A 17,937-nucleotide genomic window follows, 5' to 3' on the forward strand; every position below is an offset into this window, starting at 1 on the left:
TGCATCCATGCAGCACCGTTCAAACCACCCAAAAAAGGCATCGAGGTACTGTCTTTGGACAAGCATTTATCACAGGCATCCTGCCACTGTGCCTAGATCTCGCCCTCTCGATAGTGGGATCGTGCCAGGAGTTATTCGCGAGAAGGCTGGCTCGCGTGATATGACCTTCGTAGAGTAGATGTTGGCTGCAAAGCTCCAGTCTTTTCCGTCTTTTGCAACACAGAACACGATCGCGGCCCCGAGAATCAGACACTGTTCCGGCCGCCAAGCCAGTGGTTCCAACTTGGCCGCGGATCTGATAAAGCGGAGATGTATCTATGCACCGGCACCGGACCACCCACTCGGCAGTCTTGCTCAACGTCATTTCTTATCAGCCCAGCAGTCTTCTTTCAATAATGCGGCCGTGGAGAGATTTGTACCGAAAGAGACCGTCAGGTAGGTGTCACCATCATCAACTTTTGGGTCGATTCTGGTGACCCTGGATTTACGTGGTCGCGCCTTTTTAGCAATTTGGAGCTACAGCACATCTTGATTACAAGGGTCCCTTGATTCGGCCGATTCCTCCAGGTTCATCATGAACAGTCACAGCAGCATATCAATCTTAATCCTGAGAGTGGTTCTAGCCCTGCTCTTCTGCTTCCATCCAGCCAGCTCAGCAGCTCTCAACGACGCCCTCGATGTTAGAGAAGCCACCATCGATGGAATCCATAATGCCCTCTTCACCGGACTGACGACATGCCGTGAGGTCGTATCGGCATACCTCGCGCGTATAGAAGCCTTCAACCCTACTATCAACGCTGTCACAGCATTAAACCCTGAAGCGCTGTCCGTAGCAGAAAGTATAGACCTTCAGATCTCTCAAGGGAATACGACAGGGCCCCTGCTCTGTATCCCTGTCCTCGTCAAGGACAACTACGATGCCACGCCAATGGCCACCACCGGCGCGTGCCTCGCCCTGGCAGACAACAGCCCCACAGAGGACGCACCAACCGTCAAGGCCCTGAAGGACTCAGGCGCCATCATTCTCGGCAAGACAAACCTGCACGAGCTCGCCCTCGAGGGCCTCAGCGTGTCCTCGCTGGGCGGTCAGACCCTCAACCCCTACGACCAGACGCGCACCCCAGGTGGAAGCAGCGGCGGATCTGGGGCTGCCGTAGGGGCCAACCTTGCGGTCTTCGCCACGGGGACGGACACCGTCAACAGCCTTCGCAGCCCTGCGGCGTCCAACTCGCTGTTCAGCTTCCGCCCAACGAGGGGCCTCATCTCTCGCGCCGGTGTGATCCCAATCAGCTACACCCAGGACGCTGTAGGAGCGATGGCCCGGACAGTACGGGACCTAGCAGTCGCGATGACGGTTATGGCCGGTGTCGGGTATGATCCGCGTGATAATACTACCGCATCCGCCCCACCTGAGGCTGTTGGTAAAGATTATGTTGCTGCGCTGCGTGAGGGGCCTCGGTTGAAGGAGTTGAGGATTGGGTTGGTCGAGGGACTTTTCAATTCCACGGAATCAGAGGAGACAACACCTGTCAATGAGGCTATGGATTCCATAGTGACCAAGCTGAAAGCGGCCGGCGTAAGTATTGTGAACATCACCGAGGCCTTCTATAACGCCACGGCAATCAGTTCGGCCCTGGATGTCCAAGCTTACGAATATCGCGAGCTGTTGAGTGAGTATCTGGCAGGACCCAACTTGACCGGTGATAAGCCCACCTCCTTTGAGGAGCTCTACACCAGCGGCAAGTTCCTCGTAATCCCAAACCAGTACTCGTTCGTCAACAAATCCTCTGTCTCGTCGACGTCCAACGCCAGCTACTTCACAGCTCAGTGGGGCATCCAGAACCTCACCAACGCGCTCCATAAGACCTTCTCCACGAATAAGCTCGACGCCCTCATCTACCCAGAGCAGAAGAACCTCGTCGTCAAGGTCGGCTCGCCCTCACAATCCGGGCGCAACGGGATCCTAGCCGCGCTGACGGGCAGCCCCGTGGTCGTCGTTCCGGCCGGGTTCTCCAGCCCGAGTGAAGATGCGCCTATCGGTGTGCCGATCGGGATGGAGATCCTGGGGTTGCCGTGGAGTGAGGCCCGCTTGTTGAGTATTGCGCAGCAGATCAGCGAGTTGGTGCCTGTGAGGAGGATGCCGAGTTTTGCGAATGGGACAGTGGAGGTTGCCGAGTATGAAAGTGTGCCGACGGTGACGCCCCTGGCAAATATCCCGGCTGCGTACTCTGTTGGGAGTTTGGGCTAAAAATGTACGATTTTGTATATAGTTGAAAGTCAAGACTATTTGTCTACATAAACATAGCTTGTGAGGAACACGAATAGCTATTTCAGACTCGCGTTGGGAGTGTTTTAAGCAGTGAATACAACAGACTTAGAAGCCCACATCGATTCAAATGCAAGTATATTGAGGACTTTGCACGAGCTGACTTGAATAGAATATAGACAGTCTTCCTGGAACAAGAAAAAGGTGGGCAAAATAGATTAAAGGAGGACTTGCGTTCCCAGGATCAGTTGGGAAAGATTCAGAACGTTAGTCAACATATGATCTACTCCGTACATGTCTTCAGCCTAGTGAGTGCACAGTTCATACAGGATTTTCTTCCACATGATAGCCTCCTTATAAGATTCTGAATGTATGTAGTTGAGAATCCGCACGAAAACTCTGAGACATTGTGAGCCGTACTCAGTTGGGTATAGATGTACTTCGAGTTCCAAATTTGGCCAAATGAACACTACTTGTCAATTTCTCCATGTCCTCCAGGATCTTGAATCTACTTTGTCTAGAGAAGTGATACCATCCGAGAAGCACAAGCCCCGTAACGAATACAGTGACCAGACAGTATAGCCATATCCGCCACGAAACAATCCGCGGGTTATCGTCATCGGGAGGGAAGGCGAAGAAGGTTGAGCTGAACAATGTGGCTGTGACAGTGCCTGGCAAGAAGATCGTTGTCGCCCAGACGATAATGCGCATGTCGCTGTTATCTCGTTGTGCAAGAAAGGGAGATGGTCTTCATCGCGGCGTTGTCTTGGTAGCTGATCTCGGCGATGCGATGGGAATCCTTGGCCATGTTGTGGTTGAGGCGTTTATCCCGCTGTCCGATTAGACTGTATACCGGTATAGTAGCTTATCAGTATATCATCAATGGTTGTCTCTTAGTATGTTCCTTGCATTACGATGAGAGGAGCTTGCCGTTTGGACCTTAATGTGATTTCTCTGTGTTGTGAAACCAACCTTCACTGAGCATACTTGCCCCGGAACTAAGGACTTCGATGATCGTATTCTGATTACCCTTTACCGCACCGAATTTTGAAATATCATCTAGTAGCTTCTCGTAATAAAATTCATACATTCTCTGGTTACGAACGGAGTGAGAGAGTGTTTAAGGGAGACAATTGTGGGTAGACGGAAAATGTGCCTAAGGCTGATGCGCTGGAGAAGGAGGCACGAAGTTATTCAGAATGGGTTAGTCAAGGAATCAAGCATCCGCAGGTGGTTGAGCGATTTGCATAAGCCGTTAATGCCCAGGTGGACGTGTGCTTCGTTCACGCGCAGGCTACCAATTCATGATCATGCAGAGGCTTCAAGCAAAAGTACAAACCAACCTAGGGCTGCAGATACGCTATCACGGGGAACCATTTTCCCATATATGCAGGTTCATAAAATACGAGGCTGACCGTTTGGTATATGGTTTACACAACTTGTGGCTAGCAGAAACAATGCTGACAATGCAATACCGTTTATCGAACTTGGTGCTGCTACACTGCGTCTAATCCGCCTTGGGCTGTGCTGAGGGGCGAATAGCAACCTGCTGACCCCCCGAGATCTGCACGTCTGAACTCAATTGAGGCTCAGTGATTTGGCTGTGTTTCAATTATTTTCTTACTGCATGCGTTGTGCCGTATGACAAAGGAATGAAACCAAAAGCTCTCTTCTTTTGCTTTCTGAATCCAATTCTCTCCTCTTGACACCCATCGTGATTGATGCTCTCTTTCTTGTCGACCAAACCCCACCTCCTTGGTAACAACCACGCGCGGCTCGCAGCTTTACACCTCTGCCGCTCCAGCCTTATTTACTTGAAGCTGTGCATTTATCTTTCTGATGCCCCAACAGCAAATTCTCGATGGATCCGCTCTCGGCTGTGGGGCTGACCTCAGCAGTCGTCCAGTTCATCCAATTCGCGTCAACCCTTGTCCGGGGCACCCATGAGATCTACAAATCCTCCGAAGGGGCGTCACAGGGAAGCCTGGAGCTCGAAAAGATTTACAGCCGCCTATCCAGGTTGGGTTCACACCTAACGGGCCGCGTCGAGTGCGGCGGATACGGCACGCACGGATTGCTGGCGAGCGGCTCGCCCGAGGAGGACCTGAATCAGCTCGCTTCGTCCTGCCAAGATGCATGTAGGGATCTCCTTCTCCTCGTGGAGAGGTTGCGGGTTAGCGATGGGAAGACCCGGTGGTGGAAGTGTTTCAAGTCTGCCATTAAAGAAGTGTTGAATCAGGGTGAATTGCGGAAGCTGCAAGAGCATATCGACACACTCAAGTCTGACATGATGTTCCTTGTATCTATCATTTCTAAGTGAGCATACAGAGTCTGGATATTTGACGATAGTCTAACTGACCAGCATTTTCCAGCAAAAATGTTTTGGAGCTCCAACAACAGGTGTCTGCCCTGATGACACAAAACAAACAATTAGGATGCTCCCATACAATACCGGTCGTCTATGGTATATTTGAACTGTATTGGAGCCGTGCCAGCACCGTGCCAGCACCACTCCCGTCAGAAACAGTTCCCCCTATTGGAGCTGCTTTGTAACAGTTCCAAGTATTAAACGGCTCATTTCTGGGAGCAGCTCAAAATGGGAACTGTGCACGGAGGGCGCAAGGTAAGGGAAGGGTGCATTAAGGGTGCAGGAGCGGGAAAGGTGCAGAGTGCGGGAAAGGCGCGGCGTTTAAAATAGCCCACTCAGAATTGCTTCCTCGTTCTTTTATATATACAGAGCTCTCTTAAACTACATTCCAATCCAAATGGGCTCTTCTTTATCTTCATCTTCTTTATATTTTCCCTTCCCTTCCCTTCCCCCTTTCCCCCCCCCCCCCCTTCTGGCTGGCGGGCGTAGGCGTGGGCATAGGCGTGCCTTCCTTCAGAGAGAGGAAGGCGCTGGTGGCTGCGCTTTGCACCCTTTATGCGCCCTGCACCCTTCGTGCGCCCTGCACCTTTCCCCCTTTGCACAGCTCCCAAAAATAAACTGTACGTGCACGGCTCCCATTTTTGAGCTGCTCCCAGAAATGAGCCGTTTACTACTTGGAACTGTTATAAAGCAGCTCCAACAGATGAGCCGTTTATCGTATTCGTATAAGCCCGGTATTGTACGTATGAGCTCAGAAAGATTTTCGATTCTGCCCTTCGCATATGCAGTGGGCTCAAGCGGCTTGGAGCGACGTATAAGGAACGGGATCATGCCCAAAAGGCGACTGAACTCCGCCACAGCATCTTGGACAAACCCGGCGAGCTCGATGGGCTTGACGGGCTCAACGGACTCGATAGAGATCGAGTACAAAACACCACACAACCCTTGCAGAGTATCTTCAGCTGGCTTGACGGGCTTGACGGGCTCGATAAGCTCGTTAGGCTCAAGGGCTTCGACAGGCTCGATAAGCTCGTTAGGCTCAAGGGGTTCGACGGACTCAAGGGCCTCGACGGTTTTAAGGGGCTCGACGGACTTAAGGGGCTCGACGGACTCAAGGGACTCAACGAGCTCTATGGGCTCGACGGGCTCACGGGGCTCGATGGTCTCAAGGGGCTCGACGGGCTCGATCAGTTCGACGGGTTCGACGGGCTCGACGGGCTCAATGGAGATCGAGTACAAAACACCACAGAACCCGTACACAGTATCTTCAGCAGGCCCAATGGGCTTGATGGGCTCGATGAGTTCAATGGGCTCAATTGGCTTGATGGAAATCAAATACAAGACACCACAGAACCCTTGCACAGTATCTTCAGCTGGCCCATCGGCCCCGGGGGGCTTAGTGAGCTCGATGGGGTTAATGTCGACAAGACCGATGACAATGACGAGTCACAAAAGACGGAAATATTCAGACAAAGACTCCAAAGACTTCGCCTAAGACTTCACCTAAGACTTCGCCTTAGACTTCGCCAAAGGCTGCGCCCAATTGATATCGACGCGGCGAGGATGGAGTCATTGACAAGCAAACTATCTGATTTATCTCTTGGAAGTCAAAATATTTCCATTGCTTTAGAGATCCTGGCCTCCTTGGACTTCCCTCAAAGACCTATCAGGCAAAACAACATTGCAGAAGCCCACTCGCGAACTTTTCATTGGGCACTCAAGGGGCACAGACCCGAAGAAGATGATAATGGGCTTCGAAGAGGCAAGGGTGACCTGCGGCGATGGCTTGAATCCGGAGAAGGCGTGTTCTGGATCTCCGGAAAACCAGGCTCGGGAAAATCCACCTTCATGAAATTTGTCACTGGCCATCCTGACACTCGTCGTCTCTTGCAGTCTTGGGCCTCTCCTAAGAAGCTCGTCGTTGCTAGTCACTATTTTTGGAGCATCGGCACCCTGATGCAACGATCCCAGCAGGGCCTCTGGCAAACTCTTCTCTTCAACATCCTTTCTAAGGCGCCACACCTTATCAGCGATGTCTGCCAGAAACGTTGGCGTCAAACCATGAGCTCTGAGCGAATCCCTACGCAGCCGCAGGATCCGTGGAGTGTCGGGGAGTTGCGAGCATGCTTCTCCCATTTTGGCCGGCTCAGCTCCGGGGAGACCAGGTTCTGTATTTTCATCGATGGCCTTGACGAGTTCGAAGGTGATCAATTAGATATCGCCGAGACCCTCTTTGAACTCTCGAATTTTCAGGGAATCAAATTGTGCGTGTCCAGTCGTCCGTGGAATGTGTTTGAAACGACGCTCGGGCGGTCGCCCGGCTCAAAGATTTACATTCACGAGCTGACCACGCCTGATATATTGGCATTTACAACAAGCCAACTATCGCGGCATCCTTGTTGGGGTCAAATAGCTGCTTCGGATGGTGCTGAGTCATTGATCCAGAACATCACAACACAGGCTCAGGGGGTTTTTCTTTGGGTATTTCTAGTTACAAGACTTCTCCGCGACGAATTGACTAATGGCGACACCCTGAGTGACCTCCAAAAAATCCTCAAATCGATTCCATGGGACCTGGAGCGATTTTTCAAACAAATTCTGGACAGTGTCTCGCAAGTCTACTACGCTAAGATGGCAGGGTTCCTTGAAATTGCCATCGAGAGCAAGTGTCCCTGCGACGCGGTCATCTACTTTTTCCACGAGAGAGAGTATGACGATGTTGACTTCGCTCTAAAGGAGCCTGTCGGATTCGAGGGTCAAAATGACGTGAAAGAAGCCTGTAGCCGTGTTGTGAAGCGCTTGGATGCGTTTTGTAAAGGCCTTCTCGAGGTCGACACAGGTGGTCGTGTGCAGTTCATTCATCGCACGGTGGCGGATTGGCTCAGAACAATGCCGGTGCGCTCCTATCTTAAAGGGCATCTCTCAAAAGATTTCGACGCTCGACTGGCCATTATTCGTGCTGAGCTCGCGCGATACAAGCGCTCGCCGCCCGGAACCGAGGTGCGCGTCGACGAGTCACGGCCCACCAACTGGACGGGAGACGGCTGGGATCGCCTTAAGCATGGAATATCAGAAACGCAGGCATATTCCAGGCTTGAGCTTGATTCAAATTTCCTAATCAAAGTCAACCAGATATACGACGAGTATTCTAGCGCTTCTATCGAACTCTTCCGCGACCATTTTGTGAAGCTGAATACACCATGGGACGATGACACCCGCCGGTATGAGGCCAAGTTCCTTGTCAAATTCCGGAGTATGCTCTTGGGAAACTGTGAATCTTGGCGCTACCTCCTCCACAAGAGTGAGAAAGACCCAAATTTCTTGCAAGGAGTTGCTGAGTGTCCATCTGTACTTCGTTTCCCAGATCGGGACACAGTACCAGCTGAGATGGCAAGTATAGGCGCTCAGCTCGCAAAGTCTCTCCTCGTACTTCATTTGAGGGGCACGGTGACCGATGCCCTGATTGATGGTCAGCTCCAACCCTCAAGGTGCGAATTTGTGCGAGAGACTTACGACATGCGCTTCCACCTGCTCGACGAGGGCGCGGATGGGGGCTGCCTTGTCACAACGGCAACGAATAGAGGAGGGTCCTCATCGCCGATTCCGGTTTGGCTCGCCTGGGCGATATTGGCCTTCAAACTTGACGATTTGAATCGGCATCCACGGTTCCTCGAGACGCTTGACCGACTTCTGTCGGTGGGTGTGACGAAGGATACAAACACGAAGTCAGTGGATGTGGAGATGTTAGAGCAGCTGCTGTGTGCGCAAGTTCAAGCTCTGCAAGGAAGACCGTCGACTGAGACATTCCGGTGGCATTTCCTGTCCAATGTTTTAAGAAAGGTGTTGGAGTTCGCAATACGGGAGAAGCTCGAATTTTCTTAGAGCAGGTTACGGTCCACGCTAGTAAAGGTATTTCCTCGACGTCTTGCTCTCGCTTTTGACATGACGTTACCGACAGATCGGCCAGACTGTTCTCAGGAAAAGAAAAACTTCTTCAGAGGACACAAAGATCTCCTTAAACAACAGGAATACCTTTTCATCAAACAGAAAGATGGTTCTGAGGACCAGGAAGACGATTCCGAGGATCAGGCAGACGATTTTGAGGACCAGGAATGTTGTTCTGAGGACCAGGAAGACGATTCTGAGGACCAGGGATGTTGTTCTGGAGGGCAAAAATTTCATCTCGAGGCTACGGAGGATAAGTCAGGGGAAATTTCTAGTGAAGATTTTGATTCGAATTTTCACATGTTTGAGGACTCAGCAAGCCATTCGCCAGGAAGCTCACACAAAAGAGGGCTCTTCGATTGTTCAGCATGGGGACTTGACGAGAAACAGCAATCATTCATCATGGAGCAGGAAAATACTTTCAGAGATCTGGATGAACCGTCTGGCGGAGCCTCAGACGGCGAATTCGACTCAAAATTTCGTATCCTCGAGGATCTGGAAACTTGTTTGCCAAGGAGTTCTCACAAAAGAGCGCTTTCGAACGGTTCAGAATGGGAGCCGTCACAACGTGTCCGGCGGTAGAGTCATGGATCAAGTCGCTGCAATGGTACCGGTAGTGCACATGGTTCAGTCCAAAGAATTTAAGAGTTAAGAGGCGTGACGCCTTTCCTTGACGCACCAAAGACTGGTCCATTCCCCACATACACATGCTTTTCGAGCAACATGGTGACGAAATTAATCTCGGCGTGAAGCTGCATCTTTCAGATCGCACGGACTCGAAGTCGAAGGGTAGGGAATGGAAACGGCCAGCGCATTATAGAATCCCAATGAGCACTGCGCTCTGCGCAATGTCGATCTCGTCTTGAAGTCTGAACTAAACGCAGAGAGTGCGAAGTTGTCTCCGTGTGTTGAGGTATTTGTAGTGTTTAAAAGTGGAACCGGTTACTATTGTAAGAGTTGCGCTTATGTACAAACTCACCCAGGGCAATGCACTATCTGAACACATCAATTTTATATTATCTTTACCTTAGCTACTCATAGTACTACACTCATTCTAACTAGTAGATTGCATGGGCCTCTTTTCTTATCTTTAAAGCATTACCTATTCCCCCTCCTGTAGCTTGAATGAATCCTATAAGTTGTAGTTTTAAAAGAATAATATTTTAACATTTGAACTCTACTTATTGACGAATGTGTTGATTAAGCCTTTTCCCTAAGAGCATAGACTGCGATTAGCCCTAAAACATGGGCAAAAAGACTGCCACAACAGGTAATCTCTTCACCCAAAAATTTGTCCACGCATTCAAGAAGTCTCCAAGAGTAGATTGAGGATTCCAGATTTATTGTCTTTAAATAGTAGCAAGGTAAAGGCTATCTACCTATGCGTGAGTGATTGTGGCAAAGGGCCGTATAAATCATTGGAAATTTCATACGGGTCGAATTTTGCGACGCACTGGATTCCAAATGCAGTTTGAAATCCTGACATTTTCGTTGAAACAGCATACAACTATAATGCAGCGGTTGCAGCGCTGTGCCACATTGCGGCAGAACAAGGGAACGATCAGTGTTGGCAAAAGACATACATTGCAATCGATGGACTTGATCCCACTCTCGACTGTCAGCTTCGATGAGTCTGAGTTTCCGCGGTGGCAAAGCTGCGTGAGAACGAAGTATCTATGTATCCTATTTTGGCCAACACTCTGCATGGATTGTTACAAGTCACAGATACTAGGGACAGGGGTACCGCTATGCAGTTGACGTCGTACAACAGTGACATTGGGCATATATTTTCGAAATCCTTGCCTATTATATATTCATGACCCCGCACGAAATCACGGGGTTCATCTGCATGTAGGACTGCGTCAAGAGTAAGGTCGGCGATCAGTCCATCTCCTCCAGGACAGTCGCCAATCTCTAGTAAAGAGAACCAAGCAGAGGTGAGTATTCAACAAGATGTTACAGAGTCTTCTCAAAGCACAGATAGGAAGACGCGGAGTGCACATTGGCCTGTTCCCTCAATAAGTTGCGACTTCAGGAGCTGATGGCTCATGGGCATAGAGATATGGTCTTGTCAGCTATCGGCAAATTTACTCAGAGTGAAACTAACACCTCTCAATTTTTTCCCAATTAGAGACGGCAACTATGATGTCGGACCAGAGGTTTTTCGCCACGACTTCTTTGTCCCTTCGCGATGAGAAGAGACTCGAGGACGGCGGGGTATCAGCGAGCAGAAGAAGCACCATTGAAGGAGCATCAAGGACCAGTACTCGTTTAGATGGTTGGGCAACCGAAGACTCCAGGATACTAGGGCTTCTGGTATCGTTCTTGTCACCATCCCATCAACTAACTCATGAATTTCTCCACCGCGGAGGCTCACCTCGGAAACGCTGGGCTCTGGACGGCGGTATTACGGAGGTGGACGCCACGACTACAAACCTCTCTCCTGAGCTTACTCGCCTGCTCTCTGATTCTGCAAGGCTCAGCCATGCACTCGACGACCTGTCAACAGCCTTCTTGAAGAAGTCCGATCAGGCCTACTTCTTAAACGACGAGGCCGTCAGTCGTATCCACCAGGACCTGTCCACAAATGCGCTGCTTTTCTGGAAAACACAGGCCTTGATTGTTGCGTATAGAGCCAGCTCTTGGAAGTACATCGAGCCCAGGTCAGTCTTCAGTTGGATCTTTGGAAGTCATCGTCACGTCTACTGATCCTAAGTTATAGCAACTTCGATGTTTCTTCAGTCTTGCCACACCTTCAGTTTGCTGCACAAAATCATAAGGACTGCTTCGAGAATCTGAGCGCTGATACTCGAGCCGACTTTATTCTTACACTTCTTGAAGCGTCACGATTTCCAACCATGGTATGGAAACGCTTCGCAGTCGCTGAAGCCGCCGCAAACATGCGGAGTTTAAATCACAGCCAGGCTGAGATTTGGCACCTCTCATCTTGTCTCAGTTCGACACAAGCTATGCTGCGCCGGCTTGATGGCGAGCACCCAGCCGCTGTAATGATCCTTGATACATTTCTCCGTCAACAGCAGCCAAACACCCTTACTCATAGGGCGAACGCTGCCATGGGACACATAATGCTCCAGCGTGCCCTCAACTGCTTGCAGGTCAATGACCTCTCCCAAGCTAAGCAGCTTCTAGAGACGTGGAGTCCTCTCGACAAGCAGCCCTCGCTCATGGAGCAAGTTGTTCGGTTTCGTAAGGGCATGATGCTCGGAAGAACCTTGAGAATTCAGGGCATGTTCTCTGAAGCGCACACGCATCTGAAGTGGTCTTATGACTTGATTGATCAACTCCCAGACCTCAATTTCGATGACGATCGACGCGACCTTACAGTTGAGATGGCGGATACATTGCGAGAGCTCGACAAGCCCCAAGCTGCCGAGGAGTACCTGCGGAAAGAACTCGCACGTCGGGTGGTGGACAAGCAAGAAGTGCCTGCTTCAGGAAAGTCATTGCTGGAGTCGTCTCTAGCGGAAGTGCTGTTCGCGCAGGGGCGAATCGAAGAGGCGGAACGCCTCTGTATCGAGACCGAGGCTCGTGCGGATAACCTCATGAAACTCGGCAAATTGCGTGTCTGTATCGTGCTGGCCAAGATATACCACACGAGGTCTGAGCATGAGAGAGCGCTCCGATATTGGAACGAGGCCATGAAGCAGGTTGTGAGGTTCCCGGGGGCGAGTAGGCGTACCACTCGCACAATTCTACTATCTAAGCAAGGAAGTATGCGTTCTATGGGCCTTGTTGATGCTCAGGATCAGTCTGTGAAGCATGCAGCCACATCAGAGGTACTGCAGTCTGGAGGGATGATATATTGGATAGCTGGGATGCGGCACTGGCAGGACTATCTGGACTCGGAGACAACACGGAGTCGGATGTGAATTCTTGTTACCAGAGTGTATATCTCATTACGTATATTGTGCATTTGTTACAGACACTCACATACTACATGTTAGCTCTACGAAGCAAAACGCACGAGTTCGATCAAATCAAGAGCCACTCGCTACGGAAAACATATGGCATGACAAACTTCAAAATAAAAGCCATACTACGACGATATCTGATCTCAAAGACACGTATATCTAAGGAGGGGGCATAGGAAAAGGAATAGAAATTTTGCTGAGGTACTGCATTTACCTGGCACCGTAGGGTCTTCCCGGTTGGAGTGCCTCGATTGTATTTATTATTGTTATTAAGCCACTAGGGCGCATGTATACCTTCACATTCTTATTTTATGCTACCGTTGCCCCGAGACCATCCGTAGGCGATTTCTCGCCCCATCATCCGTGCTCGCCTGCTGGGGACTCGCGGCCGCGGCGGCCGCGACGCCCGTCACGTCCGTCGTGCTCACACCTGCACTCGCGACCTTCCCGAAACTTATCCCCTTGCCGGTGCGAAGCGATCTTTTGGTGTTGCCGCTGGTTTTTGACGAAAGACTTCCACTACTACCCCGCCTGTCTTGAGCAATGTCAAGGCCGACAGAGGTAGAGCTCTTGTTCGATTGACCCAGGTTCAGGCTCCCCCCACTTGGCTCACTTGTCTCAGTCACATAAGAGTCGTCATCACTGTATTGGAAATTCCGCGCAACACCCTCGCGAGCCTGGTGCGGTAGCTTCACCGCACTGCCTAGTGCGCTGTCTACATCACTTGTGTTGACATCGCTGCCGTTGCGTGAGTGCGCATTCCTCCAGAAAGTGTTACTTCTGCTCAGGCTCTGATGCCTCGCGCGGCGGTAGATGTCGAACTCATCCTTGGTGTGCTCCGCATCGGTGAAACTATCGAGGGCATCGAAGACGTGGGGGAAGACTTGTGCGGCGACGTCCTTGGCCCAGAGGAAGTCGAGATGCTCATAGTGAGGGATCTCAGTGGCAACCGTAGTTGGCGGCAGCTCACGCAGCATCGCCTTGATGTCGACTAGCGAATCACTGCCTCCATACACGAGCACAATAGGCGTCTTGATGTTGCGGGTCGGGTACTTGGCGACCTTCGTAAAGCGGGGGTTCGTACCGATGGTCAGGGGCGGATCGTCGTCGAACATCTGGAAGGACTTGGTGCGGATGATTTGGAACCAATGGACAACGGATTTGGTTGAAGTAAAAGAGTACAGATGGGGGTAGGCAGCGAGCTTCTGGGGTGTGGTCATGTTTTTACCTGTCCAGTTGAACAAGAACTTCATACCCATGTCAAGGATTTTGATGTACAATGGGGGATAGACGAGCGATTCCCACAATGGAGCGGAGCTGAGGATGGACCTTCGACCGAACATGAGGAACAGCACCTGAGGTGATGCTTTGATCAGAGCATCAGCGATGCCGTTGGCTAGGCCCGGAGGCGACATGGCTGGCGCCAGCGCGATGAAGACGTTGACCTGCTGGTTCAGTTTTGGGTGAATGGACAGGGCCGCGAAGGCCTGTGCTGTTCCTTGCGAGAAACCGATGTAGGAGAGCGACGGTTGCCCTGTGCTGCCCAGGATGTACTCTATACTGTTGGGAATATCATGGAAGGCGAACTCGTCGATCGAAAAGTTCCAAAATTCAATAGAGGTCGGAGCCGAACGGACGGACTTCTTGGAGTACTTGTTGCCTCGATTGTTTCCAAGCTTTCGGGAACTGTCAGCGTTTCTATATTCATTCTGGGGGATGGCTGACAGGAGCATACCCAGACATCGAAACCTCTCTCCACCAGGACGAACGGCAACACCTTTTGAGCATCCGTGAGACACACCCACACCTCGCTGTTCATGAGAAGGCCATGATGTAGGTAGACGACACGCTTTTGCACGCTGTTGGGACCAGAGTTGACCTTAGCATCTTCCTCGCCTCGCTTCCACGCGAGCCGATGAACTCCCAGGAGGTACCCATCATCAGTCTGGACGACGTGTTCCTCAGCTGTATATCCGTAGAGCTCGCATAGTTCAACAAAATCGGTTGCGTTCCTTATGGATTTCGACCGTTCTGGATAATATTCTGTCAACATAGAATTCCTGGGAAATCGTCGGTAGAGAGGTGCTTTGGAAACCAACCATTCTTCTTCTCCGATTCTCTTTTGCTATCGGTTGGCGACCTCCATCTGTACAGGCGCCGCGAGGCATTGTAGCACAGAGCGATAAGGGGCGACGCTATTTCGCGGTCAGAGGAAGGAAATCGCTCAGGGGCTGGAGTTCGGCGCACGCAATGCGAAGGTCAGGACTCGGATGATGACCTCGAGGCCGACAAAGATAAAAGACCCTATTACGGCAACATATTCGGTTCTTGCGCAGGACGTCAGAGACTTGAATGGTACTCTCGGGCTGTGATGCTGGAGCTTACATGGCGAGGCGCCCGAGGAACGGGACTGGCATTATTGGCGCGAGTTGGAGCGCCCACAGCGCGATCCGTTGATCAGATGCGCAAAACCCGTGGGATGATCGTTTGAGCTGGTATCTCTAAGAGTGCGACATCATGCGAGTGGAGAGCGAAAGAGAGCGACGAAAACGAAGAGCGGAGGCCTAGCGTGTTGGGGTGTTGAGTGAAGAGCGCACCAGTCTATTCTTGTCACATGCGAATCGACATTCCTCGAGCTGCAGCAATGCTGCACCGTTGGGATGCAGTAGCGAGTGGATACAGGGACAGGGACTCAACAGGGGCCGCACGACCCATGTTCCTGTTCAGACCCCTGGCTAATGTCGCCAACGACGGCACTTCGCTTAGTCGCCCCCAAACATGCAGTAACAACTTTCCTGGGGCTGGAGTGGGTGAAATATATTTGATCCAATTTAAACAAAGCTGGACAAATGTGATTTCAAGTCTTCTTTTCTCATCACTGAGCACTCACGTTATATATTTGCACTACTATATTCCTTTCACGGCTTGCTCGACGACATCCCCGAACATGTCTGGGAAAGCCGGCGAGCAGGTCAGAAGAAAGCTTAATACATTCATTTTCTCACATCGTGGAAATGCTCAAACAACACCGGGAGGCTGCCAATGGAAAGGTTCATCTTACATGCAATCAAAGGGTGTTCCAAGGCGATGGTGGAGTCCGCGTCTCCGGCATTCCTTATCAGGCTCTCAAAAACGACCCTGTCGACGCCCTGGTGTGGCCTGTCTCCACCTTCGGCAGCAAGCTTGTGGTGATCTCCCAATTGTGAGAAAGGTTTGGATGATTCATTCTGCAGCATCACATCTTCCACGCCGGTAGCATCTGAAGACACTACCGAGAGTGCCCTGACATGGGTGAAGCAAGCATCATCTGGTGTAATGGCCTAAACATCTGGAATTTCTCTAGGTCCAACGATCCCAGAGGATTCGGTCTGAAACTTTGACTACTCCTGCCTTGTGCCCCAGCTATAAAGGGGCATGAGCGAATGATTTCACAGTCGTTGAATACTTAGGAGGCCCCTTCTTCGCTTATTTGTATGGCTACAAAATTGGGCTGTGTATAGCAGTCCGACGAGGTGTTGCCCATGACTGTGCAGCGCACATAGCTCTCCGACTAACCACACAGCTTCGTCGGATATTCTTGACAATGGTCTCACTCTCGATCATGATACACTGCAGGCCTTGGATGCTATCAAGTGGCTCGTCATTCAATGTAGCCAACCTACCAGTAAGATCAAGTATGTCTTTGCCTGCATTTTGGCCGGCTCAGCGCTGGCTGCTATCGTGGCCATCCTGATACCGTTGAGAGAGCCTTCCCGATCAAAGCAAATCGGAGAGGGTATGACAGTCGCATAAGACCACCCAGTTCTCTAGGGATTTGTACGAGCCCAGAATATCGTAAATTGGCAACTTATGGAGAAGAGGGAAAGCAAACGTAACTAGGACAATTCCATGGGCGATGGAGGATTAAGAGCCTGGGTGGGTTGCTCAACACTGCCCGTCCAACTGCTGCAGCGGGGTAGGGACACCACTTATCTAGGTCTGACTCTTCAAATGCACATTCGTCCAACTCCCCGAACAATTTTCCCCTTCTTCTTTCCAAAATGTAAGAAATACCAATTCTTTAAATCCTTGCTCACCTTCATTCTCCTTTGTGAAGACCACCCAAGACGACTTCTTTTTCACCACCTCATACCTAGCTAAGCCGCGCGTGAGAGTCTACAATCTTCGGTACAAGGGCGGGATGCAGGGCAATATTCGTGTCCACGAGCCTGTGAGGCTTTTCGGTCACGATGTAGCGATAACAAGAGCCGTCACTTCAGATGCAGAAGCTATTCAGCAAATTGTGATCTCTGCCTACTCGAAGTATGTCCCTCGCATGGGCGGTCGAAAACCAGCGCCCATGACTGCCGACTATCAGAGCATCATCACATCCCACTCCCAGGAAGTTTTCGTACTCCGCAAGCAAAAAGATGGCACAGTGCTGGGATCCATACTACTCTCGGACCCTGGTGATGGTTCCATCAAGGTGAACAATCTCGTTGTAGATTCGGCGGCTCAGGGACGTGGGTACGGCAAATTGCTCATGGGCTTCGCGGAGGACGTGGCGCACGAGAGAGGCCGGGAAGCATTGTCATTGTTTACCAATGAGAAGATGACTGAGAATATCGTCCTTTATCCCAAAATGGGGTTTGTTGAGGTAGAGAGGAAGGTGGAGGATGGATACTCTCGAGTGTACTTTCGGAAGACCCTGTCATCTTGAGTTCACGATCAATCCGCCTCCGCAGCAAGGAGTCGTCACGACCACGAGTGAGGGTAATTTAATCCTGTTTGGTCGATAAATCATATGTTCTTGCTCTGAACGCGACAAACACCGAGAACCTCCGTTCACCTGGCTTGTGCCTGAGGCTCGATTTGCCATTGGTCAGGCGAGCAGGAGAGATGAGACTGTATAAGGAATCAGAACATACCGCGATTTATTTTCTTGTTTAGTCGTAGCACTGTGATGCCCATGGACCCTCGTATGTAATGATGGCATAATTGTAATTTCTCATTTGACCGGCAATTGGGCAGCTCTCAGCTTTGAGGCGAGGTCTTTCAGAGTACTGACTCTGAGCCAGAAGACCCAATTTAGTCCCCCTATCTTTTGGATCTTTTGAGCCCAGCAGGATGATGTAGTGCCGCCAACGCCAGAAACCCTCAGACTTGGTAGTAGCGACATACAGGACGAGGTATGTCATCAGCTGCACTGGGTCCCGACTCTAACAACAGAAAACGCCGGAAATGGCAACTGGGCCTCACAAATAGTCTTCACTCGTACGGCCAGTCTTGAAGGCTCGACCACTGTGGAACAGCGGTGCTGGTGGCTAGAGGCACAACCTCGTGACGAAGAGCCTGGCTTTTCGAAACCGAGCAAGTCTGCTGTGATTTGCCTGTTCGCGACCTAATAGGAAATTGCTTTTTCGGCCCCAGATCTCACCCGAGAGTCC

General features: G+C 50.9%; 6 protein-coding genes across 6 annotated transcripts; 5 read left to right on the forward strand and 1 right to left on the reverse strand.

Moving 5' to 3' along the window:
- Nucleotides 1-574: 574 nt before the first annotated feature.
- Nucleotides 575-2,248, forward strand: J7T55_011616 (amidase; the record flags this gene model as incomplete). Its single annotated transcript, XM_053136416.1, has 1 exon — nt 575-2,248. One exon carries the CDS (start codon nt 575-577, stop codon nt 2,246-2,248), a length of 1,674 nt encoding a protein of 557 aa, XP_052999422.1.
- A 480-nt stretch (nt 2,249-2,728) lies between these two features.
- On the forward strand, nt 2,729-3,110 carry J7T55_011617 (uncharacterized protein; the record flags this gene model as incomplete). The annotated part of the gene is made up of 2 exons (XM_053136419.1): nt 2,729-2,741; nt 2,833-3,110. 2 exons carry the CDS (start codon nt 2,729-2,731, stop codon nt 3,108-3,110), a joined length of 291 nt encoding a protein of 96 aa, XP_052999423.1.
- Nucleotides 3,111-4,127: 1,017 nt separating this feature from the next.
- On the forward strand, nt 4,128-9,161 carry J7T55_011618 (Vegetative incompatibility protein HET-E-1; the record flags this gene model as incomplete). The annotated part of the gene is made up of 4 exons (XM_053136420.1): nt 4,128-4,582; nt 4,639-4,782; nt 5,423-8,462; nt 8,661-9,161. The coding sequence occupies 4 exons, from the start codon at nt 4,128-4,130 to the stop codon at nt 9,159-9,161; spliced, it is 4,140 nt and encodes a 1,379-aa protein (XP_052999424.1).
- Nucleotides 9,162-10,721: 1,560 nt separating this feature from the next.
- J7T55_011619 (uncharacterized protein) lies at nt 10,722-12,613 on the forward strand (the record flags this gene model as incomplete). The annotated part of the gene is made up of 4 exons (XM_053136421.1): nt 10,722-11,242; nt 11,302-12,269; nt 12,386-12,465; nt 12,545-12,613. The coding sequence occupies 4 exons, from the start codon at nt 10,722-10,724 to the stop codon at nt 12,611-12,613; spliced, it is 1,638 nt and encodes a 545-aa protein (XP_052999425.1).
- A 212-nt stretch (nt 12,614-12,825) lies between these two features.
- On the reverse strand, nt 12,826-14,928 carry J7T55_011620 (triacylglycerol lipase; the record flags this gene model as incomplete). Its single annotated transcript, XM_053136422.1, has 5 exons — nt 12,826-14,187; nt 14,247-14,542; nt 14,611-14,706; nt 14,759-14,838; nt 14,897-14,928. 5 exons carry the CDS (start codon nt 14,926-14,928, stop codon nt 12,826-12,828), a joined length of 1,866 nt encoding a protein of 621 aa, XP_052999426.1.
- Nucleotides 14,929-15,525: 597 nt separating this feature from the next.
- Nucleotides 15,526-17,210, forward strand: J7T55_011621 (uncharacterized protein; the record flags this gene model as incomplete). The annotated part of the gene is made up of 3 exons (XM_053136423.1): nt 15,526-15,713; nt 16,045-16,286; nt 16,648-17,210. 3 exons carry the CDS (start codon nt 15,526-15,528, stop codon nt 17,208-17,210), a joined length of 993 nt encoding a protein of 330 aa, XP_052999427.1.
- Nucleotides 17,211-17,937: the final 727 nt, after the last annotated feature.

Source organism: Diaporthe amygdali (genome assembly GCF_026229845.1).
Source record: "Diaporthe amygdali strain CAA958 chromosome Unknown NODE_2_length_3802984_cov_64_841326, whole genome shotgun sequence".
NCBI classification, from domain to species: Eukaryota; Fungi; Ascomycota; class Sordariomycetes; order Diaporthales; family Diaporthaceae; genus Diaporthe; species Diaporthe amygdali.